This window comes from Panthera onca, chromosome A2, assembly GCF_046562875.1.
Source record: "Panthera onca isolate mPanOnc1 chromosome A2, mPanOnc1 haplotype 2, whole genome shotgun sequence".
Classification (NCBI taxonomy): Eukaryota; Metazoa; Chordata; class Mammalia; order Carnivora; family Felidae; genus Panthera; species Panthera onca.
In genome coordinates this window covers 21,279,395-21,295,699 of record NC_138340.1, presented here as the reverse complement: position 1 = coordinate 21,295,699, position 16,305 = coordinate 21,279,395, and the positions used below count along the sequence as shown (strand labels likewise).

The following is a 16,305-nucleotide window of genomic DNA, read 5'->3' as shown; positions in this document are numbered from 1 at the left end:
TTATAGCCACTCCGTGAGGTGGACTCTATTATTATTCCTGTTTCACAGATGAGAAAACTGAAGCACAGAGGTGATAAGTCACTTGCGTAAGTCATCAGCTAGTAAGGAGAAGGGTTAGGATTTGAATCCAGACATTCTGCCTCCAGAGTCTGTACTCTTAACCCCTGCACTATTCCTACCTCTCCATAGATATTTATTGAGTGAATCAGTGACTGAAATTTAAAACTTGATGATCAGAGGTTAAGGAAAGTGTAGGGAGAAGGAGCTAAATTTTACAAAAAATCTGGTCTTTAGAGTTGTGCTGACGTGGGTTAATTTCCTAGCTCTGTTCCTTACTGGCTGTGTTGCTTCGGTCAGGCGACTTTCCTGCTTTCCTCTGTTGTGCACTGAGTGTAGTGTTCCCACTTTGCAGAGTTGGAGGGGGCAATGATCATGCATGTGAAGCATCTCACAGAGCACCTATGGGATGTGGCCTTGGACTGTGTGAGTTACTGATCCTCCCAGAGTAAGGAAGGTTTGGGGCTCCTGGTAGATAAAACAAAAAGGAAATTTTAATGTGTTGCATAGTCTCGTTGAGAAAGGAGACTGAAAGCAAGTGGTTTGCCAGAAGGGAGAAACTTCATTGGCTTTAAAGTTCTAGGAGAGTTTGGGGTGCCTAGGTGGCTCAGTTGGTTAAGCGTCCGACTTCAGCTTAGGTCATGATCTTGCAGTTTGGGAGTTCTAGCCCCATGTTGGGCTCTGGGCTGACAGCTCGGAGCCTGGAGCCTGCTTCGGATTCTGTGTCTCCCTCTTTCTCTGATCCTCCCCTGCTGGGCTCTCTCGCTCGCGTGCTCTCTCTCAAAAATAAATAAACATTAAAAAAAATTTTTTTTAAATCAAGTTCTAGGAGAGCCGTAAAGAATAACAGTGTAGTAATTACTGGTATTGTAATACATTTTCACAGAATGTTAAAATACAGATTCCCTAATGTATCACCTGGTTTTTAAGGCAGCTCCCTAGCTGCTGCTGGTAATGACTTAGTCTCCTGGAACCTAAATTTCTGCGGTTCCTAATGTCTATCTGGGGGGGAAGATGTTTTTATAATCCTGAAGTTCAAATCAGATCTTTGGAAACCCCTGCCCTAGCCCCAGTCTTCTCTCCAAGACCTCACTTCTTATCTTGTCTGTTCTTCCTTCTAGAAACCCCATAGAAGCACCTCCTTTTGCCATCACCCTAATCAAGATCTCATCCATTTATGTCCAAATTACTGTAATGGTCTTTCTTACCTCTCTGATGAAAGACTCTCTAGTCCTTTCTGCATGTTGCTTCCTGACCCTAGCTTCCTTCCTCTTTCTTTTCTTTTTGATTCCACAGCCCAGAGCCTTGTCACTTGTTTTCTAGTGCCTTTTGCAGCGAGTCCCAGTTTCTTGTACTGGTGCAATAGTAACCAACTCTGAATAACTCCAGTAGAAGTGGTATCCATTGAAAGGATACTGGGTAGCTCATGGAATTGTTAGGAAGATAGGCAGGAGAAGTAGCCTTAGAGAAGTGGGAGGAACTCAGGGACATTGTGGTACAGCTGAGGTCAACGCACAGTGTCTTTGTGGTGCCATTGCTGTTCCTAATGTCATTCACCACTGTGGGCCCTGGTTGCTCGCTGCTCCACTCTGCTTTACGTGCCCTTCATGGGGGTTAGGAATTCATTTTCTCTATTCCTTTGCCCTCACTCTAGTCCCTCAAGACTCAAGCATGAGTGATCTCCCCTTGCCTGGGTGCCAGGCTGCTGGCAGTGCTACCATCTGCTTACTTCTACCCACTGTTGTGTAGGACAGGTCCCTCCCTACCACCTATGCTGGGATTTTCTCCAAATAAAGAGGGTAGGGTGCTCAGGGGCTCCTGGCCAGCTCCTTCAGTAGAGCGTGTGACTCTTGATCTTGGGGTTGTGAGTTTGAGCCCCATGTTGGGTGTAGAGATAACTTAAAAATAAAATCTTAAAAAAAAAAAAAAGAGGATGCTCAGATGTTGGGTATTCTCACATGGCAAATAACCCGCTACTCTCCTTTGGCTGCCTGGATTCTGCCTTATTTATCCTCACCTTTGCAGCCTGTGCTGTGGTTCTGCCCTCCCTAACCTTCCACTCTACTTAATTTGGTTTTCTCAGTCTTTCTAGAATGTGTTTGTTCATTTCTGTGTCTTTCTCATTAGTCATGTGTACCTTTAGCCTAGATTGTCTCCCTTCTTCCTTTTCTTTGTAAATTGAAGGCAGTTCTAAGTTTCCCTGGGTTATTTGGACCTGAGTGAGCTTTAAGATGTAACAGCTCTAACATGGAGCCTAGTGCATAGTAGGTACTCACAAAATGTTAACCTCTGTGCTAGGCTATTTCATCTGAAGTAGTCTGTACAACTAGAGGAGTCTTACTTCACACTCTCAAGTCCACCTTAATGGATTAGTATTCATAAAGCACTTAGAACAATGCTTAACACATAGTAAGCACTACATGTTTGCTAAATTAAATGACTTTTGTCTTATTTGATCTTTTAAAAGTTATGTTTTTATGATTCTTAACATAGCTCTAGTTTTGTTATCTATCTCAAAAACTTGTGTGTAAATGGACTATTGTAATAGTTTATAAAAGAGAGAATGACTTTATATATTGTTGACGTGTATTTTCCAATGAAGTCTTTGAATATGGTGACAATTGTATGGAGTTAGGGGGCGCCTGGGTGGCTCAGTTGGTTAAGTGGCCGACTTTGGCTCAGGTCATGATCTCGCAGTCTGTGAGTTTGAGCCCCGCATCAAGCTCTGTGCTGACAGCTCCGAGCCTGGAGCCTGCTTCGGATTCTATATCTCCCTCTCTCTCTGCCCCTCTTCCACTCATGCTCTGTCTCTCTTGCTCTCAAAAATAAATAAACATTAAAAAATAATAATAATAAAAATATGTGGAGTTCTTTTTTTTAAAAGGTCATACCGATTAACTCTCAATAAGAGGAACTGTTGTATTTTGTTGTTTACTCTAGAATGGAAGCTACAAGAGCATTCATGCAATGGCCAAAGATATAGATCTCCTAGCAAAAAATGCCAAAACTTATAATGAGCCTGGTTCTCAAGTATTCAAGGTTAGTGTTTTGTTGTTGTTTTCATTGGTAAGAGTGATACCTTAATGTAGAGCCAACAGTTTTTTGTTTTTCTTTTTAATTTTTTAATGTTTATTTTGAGAGAGAAAGACAGAGTGGGGGGGGGGGTGCAGAGAAAGAGGGAGAGGGAAACACAGAATCTGAAGCAGGCTCCAGGCTCTGAGCTGTCAGCACAGAGTCCGATGCGGGACTTGAACTCATGAACCATGAGATCATGACCTGAGCCAAAGTCGGACACTTAATTGACTGAGCCACCCAGGCACCCGAGCCAACAGTTTTTATATAATGACTTTATTGAGTTAAAATTCACATACCATACATTTCACTCCAGGTTAATTTAATAGTTTTTAGTGTGTTCACAGAGTTGTGCAGCCATCACCACAATCGGGTAGCAGTCGCTCCATTCCTCCCCTGCCCCGCGTCTCTCAGCCCTAGGAGCTCAGTCCACTCTCTGTCTCTGAATTTGCTTGCCTGTTCTGGACATTTCATATCAGTGGAGTCATACAGCATGTGGTCCTGTGTGTCTGGCCTCTTGCCCTGAGCGCAGTGCTTTTACGGTGCTCTCACGGAGCTCATGCTGCAGTAGGTGTCAGTACTTTGTTCTCGTCTATTACATTTATATACCGCTTATTGTTTACCCGCTTGTCAGTTGCTAGACATTTGGTTATTTCCACGTTTTGGCTATTATAAATAATGCTGTGTAAGCTTTTATGTAGACATAATATCTTCATTTTCCTTAGGTACATACCTAGGAATGGAATTGTCGGTTCACATGGTTAACTTTATATTTAACTTTTTGAGGAACCACCACATTGTTTTCCAAAGTAGATACACCATTTTACATTCCCACTAGCAATGTGCAGTTGAAATTTCTCCACCTTCTCACTAACATTTCCTTGCCGTTTTTGTTTTTGTTTTTGTTTTTATGATAGCCATGCTCATGGGTGTGAAGTAGTATCTCATTGTGTTTTGATTAGCATTTCCCTGATGATTAGTGATGTTGAACATCTTTTTATGTGCATATCAGCCATTCATATATCTTCTTTGAAAAAATTTCTGTTCAGATCCTTAGCCCATTTTTTTTTTATTTTTATTTTTATTTTTTTTTATTTTTGGGACAGAGAGAGACAGAGCATGAACGGGGGAGGGGCAGAGAGGGAGACACAGAATCGGAAACAGGCTCCAGGCTCCGAGCCATCAGCCCAGAGCCTGACGTGGGGCTCGAACTCACGGACCGCGAGATCGTGACCTGGCTGAAGTCGGACGCTTAACCGACTGCGCCACCCAGGCGCCCCCTTAGCCCATTTTTTTATTGGGTTACTTGTCTTTTTATTGTTGAATTGTTAGATTTCTTTACATAGTCTGGACATTAGAGTAGATATATGATTTACAAATATTTTCTCCCATTCTGTGGATTGTTTTCACCTTCATGATAGTGTCCTTTGACACAGAGTTTTTAATGTTATTTAGTGCAGTTTGTCTGTTTTTCTGTTGGTTGCTTATAATTTTCAGTGTCATATATTACTTAATCCAAAGCCACAAAGATTTACACCTTTGTTCTCTTCTAGGAACTTTATAGATTCAGCTCTTAGATCTAAATGTATCCATTTTGAATTAATTTGTGTATACCTGAGGTAGGTGTGAGGTAGGGGATCTACATTGATTCTTCCCCATGAGATACTCATTTGTCCCACCACCTTATATTGAAAAGACTGTTCTTTCCCCATTGAGTTGTGTTGGCTAGAGGTTGACTATCAGTGCATGGGTTTATTTCTGGAAGCTCAGTACTCTTCCATTCATTTATATGTCTCTTTATGCCAGAGGTAAGGTTCATTTTTGAGCCACTTTAAACATTGATTTAATGTCTCCTTTTAAACCTCATAAATATAGAAAGAGACTTCTATAGTATAATACACAATGTAAAATGACTACTTCACTGCTTTGTGATGTGAGTCTTTCCTAGAAATTTTGTAGTCCTATAACACAGTTGCTTTAGAAATGCCTTGAATTAATCATATGTCATTGGGAATTTAGCAAAGGATTCTCAGAAAACCTTTTGAGAATAAAATCATTGACTTCCAGAATACTGATTCATATATAGTTGCTTTTGGTAGTTCATTTATCTTTCATCTTTTAGTGAACTTTCATCTTTTAAGAAACTTCAAGTGAAAAATCAGAGAAACGAACAATAAAGTTCTTAAATTTTTAGTCCTTAATAGGACACTTTAGTAGTACAGTACCAATAGTTTGTTGATGCAGTTAAGATTGTACTTTTTGGTCTGATTATTTTCCCTAAAATAAATTTTAGAGAAAAGGGAAACTAGATTTGATCTATTGTATGCTATTGATTTCAGTAAGTACATTCATCCTAAATTTGTGTGTGTAATCTTTAGTCTTAGAAGTATATCAATTTTTAGGTCAGTGGACATAGGTAGAGTTGTTCATTTTCACTCATTTTTCCTTGTTCACTGTTAGATTTTTGTGCATTACTTGACTAATTGTGAAAGAGGTAGGAGGCTTTTTAACTTCTATAGAATTATGACTGTGTTTTTGAAAGTTACGGAAAGGTTAGAGGATGCAGCTTTATGGGCATTACATGGAAGTCTACTCCAAATGGAAGAGTGCCGTAAAGTGTCCAGTGCATGATTGATGGCATTTTAAACTGTCCTTTTTTTCTAAACCAAATAATTTTATGTTGACAGGATGCAAATTCTATAAAAAAAATATTTTATATGAAAAAGGCAGAAATTGAACATCATGAAATGGCTAAGTCAAGCCTTCGAATGAGGTATGTTTTTGAAATGTTTAAAATCCTTGTGCCTTTATTATTTGCCAAATTTTCTAGCTAGTGGGATCAGTGCAGTGTAAAACAAAATGTATGTTGCATTCGAAGATTATGTTTACAGTTAGTAATGTAATTCTGAAGAGAAGAGAGATTAACTCTTACCCAGCCCCTTCGTTGCAGCTGAAAGGCTTTATTTAAAAAGAAACAATTTTTGGGGCGCCTGGGTGGCTCAGTCAGTTGAGCGGCCGACTTCGGCTCAGGTCATGATCTCACGGTCCGTGAGTTCAAGCCCCGCGTCGGGCTCTGTGCTGACAGCTCGGAGCCTGGAGCCTGTTTCGGATTCTGTGTCTCCCTCTCTCTGACCCTCCCCCGTTCATGCTCTGTCTCTCTCTCTGTCTCAAAAATAAATAAACGTTAAAAAAAAATAAAAATAAAAAAAAATAAAAACATTCTTCTTTAAAAATAAATAAAAAATAAAAAGAAACAATTTTTGAGGCTTAACATCACTATCTACTTTTATTGCTATATATGTATATATTTGTTTTTATATATACTATATATAACATGTATATAACACATCATATGTAATAAGTGCATGTGTAATATGGTATTTGTATGTAACACATAATAGTATATATTTATATCAGCAGCGAGAGCATATAGCCAGGTGTCAGGAGATCTAAAGTATCATCCTGGCTCTTCCAGGACTTTGAACAAGTCTTATTTCTTGGATTCCATTTCTTCCTACTGGAAATGGAAGCTGGAGTGGCTGCTTTCAAAGCTTTCTCCTGACCCTGACATTTGTTTCATTACCAGATCCTCTGTTACTGCAGGGACCTTGAGCTCTCTAGGACCAGCCCTGGTCCATTCTCTTCTGCAGTCTTCAGGCTTTGGAGCAAAGCCTGCTGTGGAGGCTCAGAAATACTTGAACATTTCTATTTAGAAACAAACCAAAAAATGCTTGTTTCCTTTTTGTCTACCCAGCATTCTGATTTCAGCTGTCAATTTTCTAAGGTTTTTTTATCTTATCTGTGATAGGACTCCATCAAATTTGGCCACAGCCAGGCTGACAGGTCCTTCACACAGTAAAGGCAGCCTTAGTGAAGAGAGAAATCCCACTAGCAAGTATTACCGGTGAGAGAGTGAGTGTGTTTAATCTGAGAACTGACCATGTTTTTGAGGCGAGGCATATTAGTGTTTGCCTGATGGCTATCTTGAAATACTTCTTTTGGGTATAATTGGGTTATTATGAGAATTGTTATCAAATGCCTTTTTAAAAGTTAAGTGCTATAGTTGGCCTGATCTCACCTCTGAAAAATGCATAAGCAGAAGTTGTTTGTCTGGTAATGTTTAATATTTACAATAAAATAAATGTGTGGTAAAATACTAAAAGATTTGGTATCAAAAGTAAGATTTCTTTTCACTGTAGAATATGAGCATCTTAGAAGAGAATTAACCAGTAATTATGAATGAATCTGTATTTTTCATAAAATAAAGAGTAGTGCTACATTTAAGTAACACAATTGCAAGTAGCCTGCTTTAGGCTTTCTACCACTCTGAGAGAAAAAAATTGGTCTTCTTGGATTAGATTAATTATGGGGAATATAAAAAGTATAAAGATAAATTGAGCACACAGTTGAATAGAAATTCTTTTTTTTTTTTTTTATGTGAATGCTTTGTTAATAGTTCCTATTTCCTGTAAAGTAACCAAATTATTATAACATTTTTTTCCTGTCTTCTGATTGCTTGTTTTTCTTTGTAGAAATAAAAGAACAGTCCAAGGGGGTCGTTTGTCAGCAATTACCATGGCACTTCAGTATGGCTCAGAAAGTGAGGAGGATGCTTTAGCTGGTAGGTGTTAGGTCTTGACAAGTTAATGCCTTCTCAGCTGATCCTTCTGGTGAAGGAAAGTTACAGTAACTTTGGTCTGTCTGGGAGTTTGTCAGTTTTGGAGTACATGCTATTTTGTTGCATTTTGATTCCACTCTTTGGTTGGCAAACTTATCAAAAGCTTGTTTATTTTGTGTTATAGCTTGTATCTAATAAGTAAATACTTTTGCCAAACAGTTCGTTTGCTAGCCTTAGCACATCCCGGTTTCAAGCCTATAAATGATAAATAGTGAGTACTAGTGATGCCATCAGGAAACCCCGAGAGAGACATTCACGCCATCTTAGATTTCCAGGCCACTGCCTTACATTTTTAGTAAGCTATAGTTTCTTTTTGGCAGGAACTTCTGATTGAAGACAGACATAAATTACAACCAGAGCAGCCTAAGACAACAAGATCAATATAAACAGGCAAATGTTCTGCAGTTAGAGAATACATGTTCTTCTCAGATTCACATAGAATAGTCATAAAAATTGCCCATGTACTTAGCCATGAAACAAATTTCAACCAATTTGAAAGTTCGGTATTTTACAGACCAAATTTCTGACCATAATGCACCTATCATAAGCACCCAATCTTGAAAAGATAAAATTTAAAAAACCAAACACTTAGGAAAGAGAAAAATTTCCAAATGTTTGGGTTTCTCTTTTTTAAAAAGAAAAATTATAATAGAAATTTAATTACCTGAAATTGAACAATAGCAATAATGAACATAGTATATGTCGAAACAGTAGGGATACACTAAAGGGCTATTTTGGAGGGAAACTTACAGGGCTGATTGCTTCTGTTTAGAAAAGCAACTGAAAGTCAATGAACTAAGCACCCAACATAAGTAAATAATAAGAGAATAAAAGCAGAGACATAGAAAAAAAGGTAAGAAAGCTAAGAGCAGAAACGAATTTGTTTGAAAAGAAACCCTATAGTAGAGAAGATCAGTGAAGTCAAAGTTTTTCTGTTATAACTGTTAATAAAATAGGCAAATCTGTGGTGAGAATATCAAGAAAGAAACTGAAGGAACAAATAAATACTAGGGGAAACAGGGAGCATACAGATTAGAAAGAATGTATGAACTGCTTTATGCAAACAAATTTGAACATTTAGATGAAATGGGCAAACTCCTAGAAAGTGATAAATACCTGGGGCACCTGGGTGTTTCAGTCAGTTGAGTGTCCGACTTTGGCACAGGTCGCGGTCTCGCAGTTCATGAGCTCGAGCCCCACATCAGGCTCACTGCTGTCAGTGTGTCAATGTGGAGCCCGCCTCAGATCCTCTGTGCCCATCTCTCTACCCCTCCCCCACGTGCGCTCCCCCATAAATTAAATAAATAAGTAAGTAAACAAACAAACCTAAAACTGGTTCAAGAAGAAAAAGGCTTATTAGTTGTATCAGCATTAAAAAAATTATTATAAATCTTTTCCCATAAAAACACCAGGCCAGACATTCAAGGAACAGAATTATATACAAACTCCTGCATAAAATAGAAAAGGAGCTCCAAAAAGGAGCTCTCCAGTTTATTTTTTAAATCTGATAGAACCTAGATATTCAAACTAAACAAAAAGAAACACACTGTATCTAGCAGTATTTGTAAAAGATAATGCATGATGACACAGTTGGTTTTGCTCCAGGAATGCTAGGTCACTTCAGTATTAGAATAAGGTAAAAAGAGCACAAGGGAAATACTTACAGCATTCCCTTTACTGTAAGTAAGAATGTTGTTACCTCTTTTGATCAGAGGCCAGACAACAATGAAGGAGTAAGAATCAGAAAAGAAGAAGGATTTATAAAGATTGCAGTTGAAAGATTGTTTTTTGAGTTTTCTACTGAAAAGACTATACAGATAAATTATTGGAATTAATAAGAATAATAAGGTGCTAGATATAAGATCATTATCTAAAAATTTATTTAATTTCTGGAATCAGCCACAAAAAGAAAATGTAATTTTTTTTTCTTAACGTTTATTTTTGAGAGAGACGGAGACAGAATGCGAGTGGGTTTGGGGCAGAGAAAGGGAGACACAGAATCTGAAGTAGGCTCCAGGCTCTGAGCTGTCCACACAGAGCCCGACACGGGGCTCGAACTCACCGACTATGAGATCATGACCTGAGCTGAAGTCGGACGCTCAACCGACTGAGCCACCCAGGCGCCCCAAAAAATGTAATTTTTTAAAGATAGGGTTGAAGTAGCAACAAAACATATCTAGGTATATAAATCAACTACCTATGTGCAAGCTCTCTACAGAGAAAGTCAGCAGTAGTAGGGTCAGAAAAAACTAGTTTCAGATCCTCTCTTTGCTTCTGTCTCCATGACTAGATCCAGATCCTCTCTCAAATCCCCTGAGACTGGTAGTGTACCCATCTCTTAACACTGTAACTAAGTACTTAATTAATAAATGATTGTCATTCTTACCTGGGAACAGTAGTGATTTTGATTAAGGAAAACTTAAATTATGGTCCTTATATGCTGTTATAGAATTTAGGGAAATGAAGAATATATTTTGTTTTTCTATAAAAATGACTATATGTTGTTTGTTTTGGTGTTTTTATGATAAGCTTCTGTCTGAAACTTCCCTCAGTAAGGGAAGACCTCATTCTTAAGGGATGCTATAGATGAGTGGGGCAAAATCACACAGAGTTAAAGCAAAACCAGATCTACCAATATCAACCCAACATCAGTATACATTTCTATGACCATAAACTGCATGCTGTTGCTTTAGTTCTGAGATCTGTGTATGGCTGGTTGCTGCTTTTCTTGGCCAGACACATACAGCAAGGAGTCTCTAAAGGAGTCACATTTAAAAAAGAGAAACTATTTTGGGGCACCTGGGTGGCTCAGTCATTTGGGCGTCTGACTTCGGCTCAGGTCATGATCTCACCGTTTGTGAGTTCGGGCCCCGCGTTGGGCTCTGTGCTGACAGCTCAGAGCCTGGAGCCTGCTTCGGACTCTGTGTCTCCCTCTCTTTCCGACTCTCCCCCACTCATGCTCTATCTCTCTCATTCTCCAAAATAAATAAACATTAAAAAAAATTTTTTTTAAAGAAACTATTTTGTAACTTTTAAAAAACAGTATAACATATTCTATGTAACATTTTATTCTGTTTCTGTGTAACATTTCTCTACACATGCAATTAAGCATTACTAACATCTTTAATGAGGGCTGGAAGCTATTCTTTTAATGTAAGTATTCTCAAACATACATAAGCTTAAACTGGAAGGTGGTTAGAAGCTTTAGAGGTTGGTTCTCTCTTCCCCTTATAAATAAATACCTTTTTTGTCTTTTATTTAGCTGCACGTTATGAAGAAGGAGAGTCGGAAGCAGAGAGCATTACTTCATTTATGGATGTTTCAAATCCTTTTTATCAGCTTTATGACACAGTTAGGAGCTGTCGGAATAACCAAGGGCAGCTTATAGCTGAACCTTTTTTTCATTTGCCTTCAAAGAAAAAATACCCTGATTATTATCAGCAAATTAAAATGCCCATATCCCTACAACAGATCAGGTAAGATGTCTTCTACACTATTCCGTAGAAATCCATTTTCTTATGGTTGAGCCCTGCATATCTATCTCCTTCCTAAAATGGATAAGGATATTAAAGGTAAAAATGTTTGCATGTCTAGAGTATGCTTGAATATTACTCCTATGTGAAGGGTGAGAAATAAATTTGATTACATTCAAATGGTATTCTTTGTACTACAATAGAGTCAAGGCAAGTGAACCAAAGTTATTCCAGCTAGGCAACTCAAAAGTCATGTAGCTCAGAATTTAACTGTCCATTTTCTTACAACTGAGCAAAACACAAAAATCTTTCTGCTTATACCTCTCAGTGATATTTTAATTATAACAGTTTAACTGTATTTAAATTTTGTATCTACAGTTGAGCCCCCAGAATAAGTATAGTTAGCTCTTAGAGAATTCATTATTTGAAACAATACCTGAAAGATGGCCCATCTTGGTTTCCCTTTTCTGTATAGAAAATGGTAAAATAATCAGAAGAGCCTAGGTGGCTCAGTTGGTTAAGCATCCAACTCTTGATTTTGGCTCAGGTCATGATCTCACAGTTTGTGGGTTCAGGCCCCTTGTGGGGCTCTGTGCTGATAGTGCAGAGCCTGCTTGGGATCCTCTCTCTTCCTCTCTCTCTGCCCCTCCCCTGCTTGTGTGCATTCTCTCTCTCTCACTCTCTCAAAAATAAATAAACTTAAAAAAAAAAGAAAATTACCATTGAGGGATGACTGGCTGGCTCAGTTGGTAGAGCATGGTAACTCTTGATCTCAGGGTTGTGAGTTCTAGCCCCACATTGGGCATGGAGACTACTTTTAAATAAACAAACAAATAAATAATCATTGGGAAATCAGCCAGACAGAATACTGAAACCACCACATTATTAAAAATAATAGGAAATAAGTAATATTGTAACTCTCACAGTGTGGGTTAGGTTTTATAGTATACCTAAATAGAGGTAACAACACAAAAATAATTGGGTAAAATCACACTAAGCTGATATTTACCAGGGCAGGTAACTCACTTTCCAAATAATAGAAATTAAAATTCTTATACTTGCTGGATCCTAGAAAATAAGTTTGGCTAGCAACAGGTGTTTCATGGTTTTGCATTTGTAATTTCCATGTTCATTATTTGATCAGTAAAATTTATGGTGTTTTTACTTAATCCAAACTTTGGAGGTTTTGTACACAGGTAGGATAATAGAAAATCAGCTTATTTTGCCCTCTTAAAATAATATTGAAATTAAAGCTGCCATTCATGAAGAAAATCATTTGGAAATTGTCTTTTATACTCTTTATGTTGGAAAAGGTAGTGACAGTCTTCTAGATGTTGAGAGGTTCTCTTTTAACTCAGCAATTTTTGTCCTTAGTTTCTTTTCTCCCTCAGTCTTTGTTGTTGTTGTTCAGTCTAATTAATTAATTCAAAAGAAGACATATTTCAAGCCAACTCAGTCACCTGCCTACAACCTTCTTCTGGTTAAAATTTTCTAGTCTAAACCTTGCTTTGTTAAGTCAATAATTCTGCGCCTTCCCCCTTTTTAAATTTACTTTTTGACAGTTGTCTGGCACACAGGTAGGGGAGTGTGAGGAATGGAGAAGTGGCTGAGAACTAGCTGGGAGCACAGTAGAATTCTGCAGGGTCAGCTTTTAGGGTGACTCATCTACCTCCTTTCTAAGGACCCACAAGCCAGTGGTGCCTGACAGGAGCTGGACCACCTTCCGTTGTCTCTCCATAGGAGCGACAGGGAAATTGACAGCAGTACTGCTGACTAGAACTTTCTGTGATGGTGGAAATGCTGTTTTCTCTGCCCTGTCCATTATGGCAACCACTAGTCACACGTGACTGTGGAGCACTTGATACGTGGCAGGTGCAACTAAGGAGCTAGATTTTAAATTTTATTTTGATTTAAATAGCTACACGTGGCTAGTGGCTACTCTATTATATAGCCTAGTCCTAGGAAGATTTGTTGGCAGAAGTATGATAGTTGAGTGTCATCAAAAGCAACAGAAATGGAAGAGTGGTCAGGAACTAGACAGTGTGGCTCCATATGCCACCTATCACTGTGCTGAGGCTTGTCAGCCCCGTCTTTTATTCCCCATTCGGCCCATCCCATCCCTACTATGCTTGATTAACATCAGTCTGATGAATATCTGAAGATTTACTGTAGATTGTCACTTACAAGTTTGAGTTCCATGTCTGTTCTTTGTGGGTATTGAGAATACTCAGCACATTACCCCGGGAGTTGGCCTGAATAATGATGTCTGAGGCTGTAATTTAAATTCTGGGTGCTAGCTACATAAGCTGGTACTGAGAACTGAGTTTCTGCATCGTTGTTGTTTGCTTCATCCCAGAGATGTCCTCTAACACTCGTGTCTTTTTAAGCCCACATGGAATCTGCACATAGTTTGTGGGTGCTTCCATCAGAAGATTTCAAAGTCTATCCTAAGTGCATATAGTTAGGGCAAACTGACTCTTAACTTCATATAAAATGTATAAGGGACTTTATGAGAATTGGTATTAGCAATAGCCATAGTGTCTGAGAGACGTATCAGAATTCTTAAGGCTTTTGGGGTGCCTGGGTGGCTCGGTTGAGCGACTTTGACTCCAGTCATGATGTGTCATAGCTTGTGAATTCAAGCCCCGCGTTGGGCTCTGTGCTGACAGCTCGGAACCTGGAGCCCGCTTCAGATTCTGTGTCTCCCTCTCACTCTGCCCCTCCCCTGCTTGCATGCTCTCTCTCTCAAAAATAACTAAATGTTAAAAAATTAAAAAAAAAAAAAAAAAGAATTCTTAAGACTTTTAAGTAAAATAAGTAAAAATGTCAATTTTAAGCCATCATAATGAGTTACAAATGTTTGTATTGGAAGGGTGGTGGTGAATGGACTCTGATGTGTGTGCGTCTCATTTACCATCTTAAGATATCTTCGTTGTACATACATGTATCCCCTGAGTTGCTCTTTCATGGTGTTGCCAGTACTTTCTCTTTTCTTTCACCCTTATGAATGGGAACGGACTTTTATTTTCAGAAGTGGCTAGATCACCATGGTTCTTCATTAAGGTAGCTTAAAACCTTGATTTTTTTTTTCTCTTCTTGGGGTTTGAATATTAGCCACTATGGGTTTTCCATTAGGATTTTTGCTAGTATATGTGCTTTGTAATTGACCACCTTGACACCTAGGTCCTCTTATTACTTCTTCTAGTGTTTCATTCTTCTGGATTTTCAGGTAGACTGTTGTGTTAACTACAATGGTGCTTTTGCTTCCTGTATTGAAAGTGCCCCTACCAGGCCTCTAATCAGCGTCACCAGTGAAGAGGCCAGTCACTGCTTGTTAAGACTTTCAGTAAGGATGTTCCATCGTTTTCGTAAAGGCAAAGTGTAGCTATGTGTTTGTCTTTCACAGAACAAAGCTCAAGAACCAAGAATATGAAACTTTAGATCATTTGGAGTGTGATCTGAATTTAATGTTTGAAAATGCCAAGCGCTATAATGTTCCCAACTCAGCCATCTACAAGCGGGTCCTAAGATTGCAGCAAGTCATGCAGGTATGATGCCTTGGGTTTGCTTGGCTGCAGCGTGTGTGACTGAGGTGATTTCACAAAGTACGAGGCTGCGCTTTTAAGAGGTGTGATTTCTCCCAGCAATGACACATCATTTATTTCAGCCACAAGTCCTGCTGGGTACTTTTTTAGAGTTGTCAGGACCATGTAGAGTAAAAGAATAGTTTAGACTTAGTTGCCTTTGTGAGTGGAAGGAGCGGGGATTTGTGCCTGGGGAGTAATTTTACAGTCCTCAGGAAGTTTCCTTCCAATCACAGACAATATTCTGTTATTTAGATTTTATTTCTTTTGTCCTAGACTTTGCTAAGGTAGGATTAGTCCTAGGAGAAAGGACACCTTAGAGCTAATTCATCATTGTACAGTGTCCATGAATTTATCAGATCCTTTCTGATGGGCATCTGGAGTCATGGGTCCCTTATGGGTTTTGAAAGATAAAGGCATAGATACGAAATACAAAGTGTGTCCGTTGGTTTTGGGTAGACTCTTTCTGGAAAGAGAATCTCAGAGCAAGGAAGCAACAAAAGCAATTTTAGACCACCTATAGAATCTTCATTTTGTATAGTCAATACTAGCATCAGTGCTGTGGATTTCAAGTATTTTCTTTCAGTACTCTGTATATCTTCTCTAAGTGCGGTGGTTGGACTTTCAGCTGTTTTGCAGAAGGTCTTTAAAAATGCATGTGTTGAAAAGTAGATCTTCTTTCACCTCTCACATTAAACTTTCTTCTTAGCCACACCATTGCTTAAGAAGTTAAGGGTACCAGAAACCGTCTTTGAATTGGCTTTACTTAAAATGACCCCTGGGGCCGGATGCCCCTACAACTTGCTTCAGTGCTTTTAATGTCTGTGCCCTTTGTAGTCTTGCATTTTAGCTATTGTTGATTCCTCAACCCTCTGGATCTGTTTTTTTAACCTACTTTTCTGTCAAGCAGGCTTTTGTTGATTGGGTTATTGAAAATCTTTACGGACTCTAATTTTGTGCATCCTCCATGCGGTTGTGTTTTTCTAAAAGAATCTGCTATGTCTAGCTCATTAATAATCATATATTCTAGGAGTGTTCAACAAGTGAGCTTGACTCCTGGGATCTGCTCTGTTTCAGGCAAAGAAAAAGGAGCTTGCCAGGAGGGATGACATTGAGGATGGAGACAGCATGATCTCTTCGGCCACCTCTGACGCTGGTAGCGCCAAAAGAAAAAGGTACACACTCTTCTCACAGCTGGAGACACCTCCGTTTCTATTATTTTGTTTTTGAGAAATGCAGAAAAATGTGTTTTTAAGTGATCAGGTATGAATTTTCTTATAAGCTTTAATTATCTAATAACACATCTTCTGTTAGAATTCATTTGTAAATTGTGTGATTAGCACTTTTGTTGGTGCAAGTACCGTACGGGTGTTAGATGATCAAGATGAAAAATGGTGACTACTTACGTAGCTTGGAAGAATGTGTTCCTCTTTTTGCTGTC

At 38.7% G+C, this 16,305-nt stretch overlaps 1 protein-coding gene and 1 long non-coding RNA gene across 48 annotated transcripts in view; one reads left to right on the top strand and one right to left on the bottom strand.

Moving 5' to 3' along the window:
* The window catches only part of PBRM1 (polybromo 1), a 117,471-nt gene that overhangs the window by 31,507 nt on the left and 69,659 nt on the right, over window positions 1-16,305 (top strand). For 41 of the 47 annotated variants that reach the window (XM_078442979.2, XM_078442977.2, XM_078443006.2 and 38 more), the window contains 7 exons: window positions 2,998-3,096; window positions 5,817-5,902; window positions 6,938-7,033; window positions 7,662-7,750; window positions 11,070-11,283; window positions 14,687-14,828; window positions 15,942-16,039. In XM_078442979.2, coding sequence (XP_078299105.1) covers window positions 2,998-3,096; window positions 5,817-5,902; window positions 6,938-7,033; window positions 7,662-7,750; window positions 11,070-11,283; window positions 14,687-14,828; window positions 15,942-16,039 — 824 coding nt within the window. The remainder of the gene's footprint in view (window positions 1-2,997; window positions 3,097-5,816; window positions 5,903-6,937; window positions 7,034-7,661; window positions 7,751-11,069; window positions 11,284-14,686; window positions 14,829-15,941; window positions 16,040-16,305) is intronic. The other 6 variants (XM_078443009.2, XM_078443007.2, XM_078443012.2 and 3 more) reach the window with 1 other exon arrangement.
* Window positions 11,128-16,305, bottom strand: part of LOC132678646 (uncharacterized) — a 59,650-nt gene continuing 54,472 nt past the window's right edge. Inside the window, exons 3-4 of the long non-coding RNA XR_013554196.2 lie at window positions 12,001-12,094; window positions 11,128-11,216 (exon numbers count right to left, since the gene is read on the bottom strand). This is a non-coding gene — a long non-coding RNA (uncharacterized LOC132678646). The remainder of the gene's footprint in view (window positions 11,217-12,000; window positions 12,095-16,305) is intronic.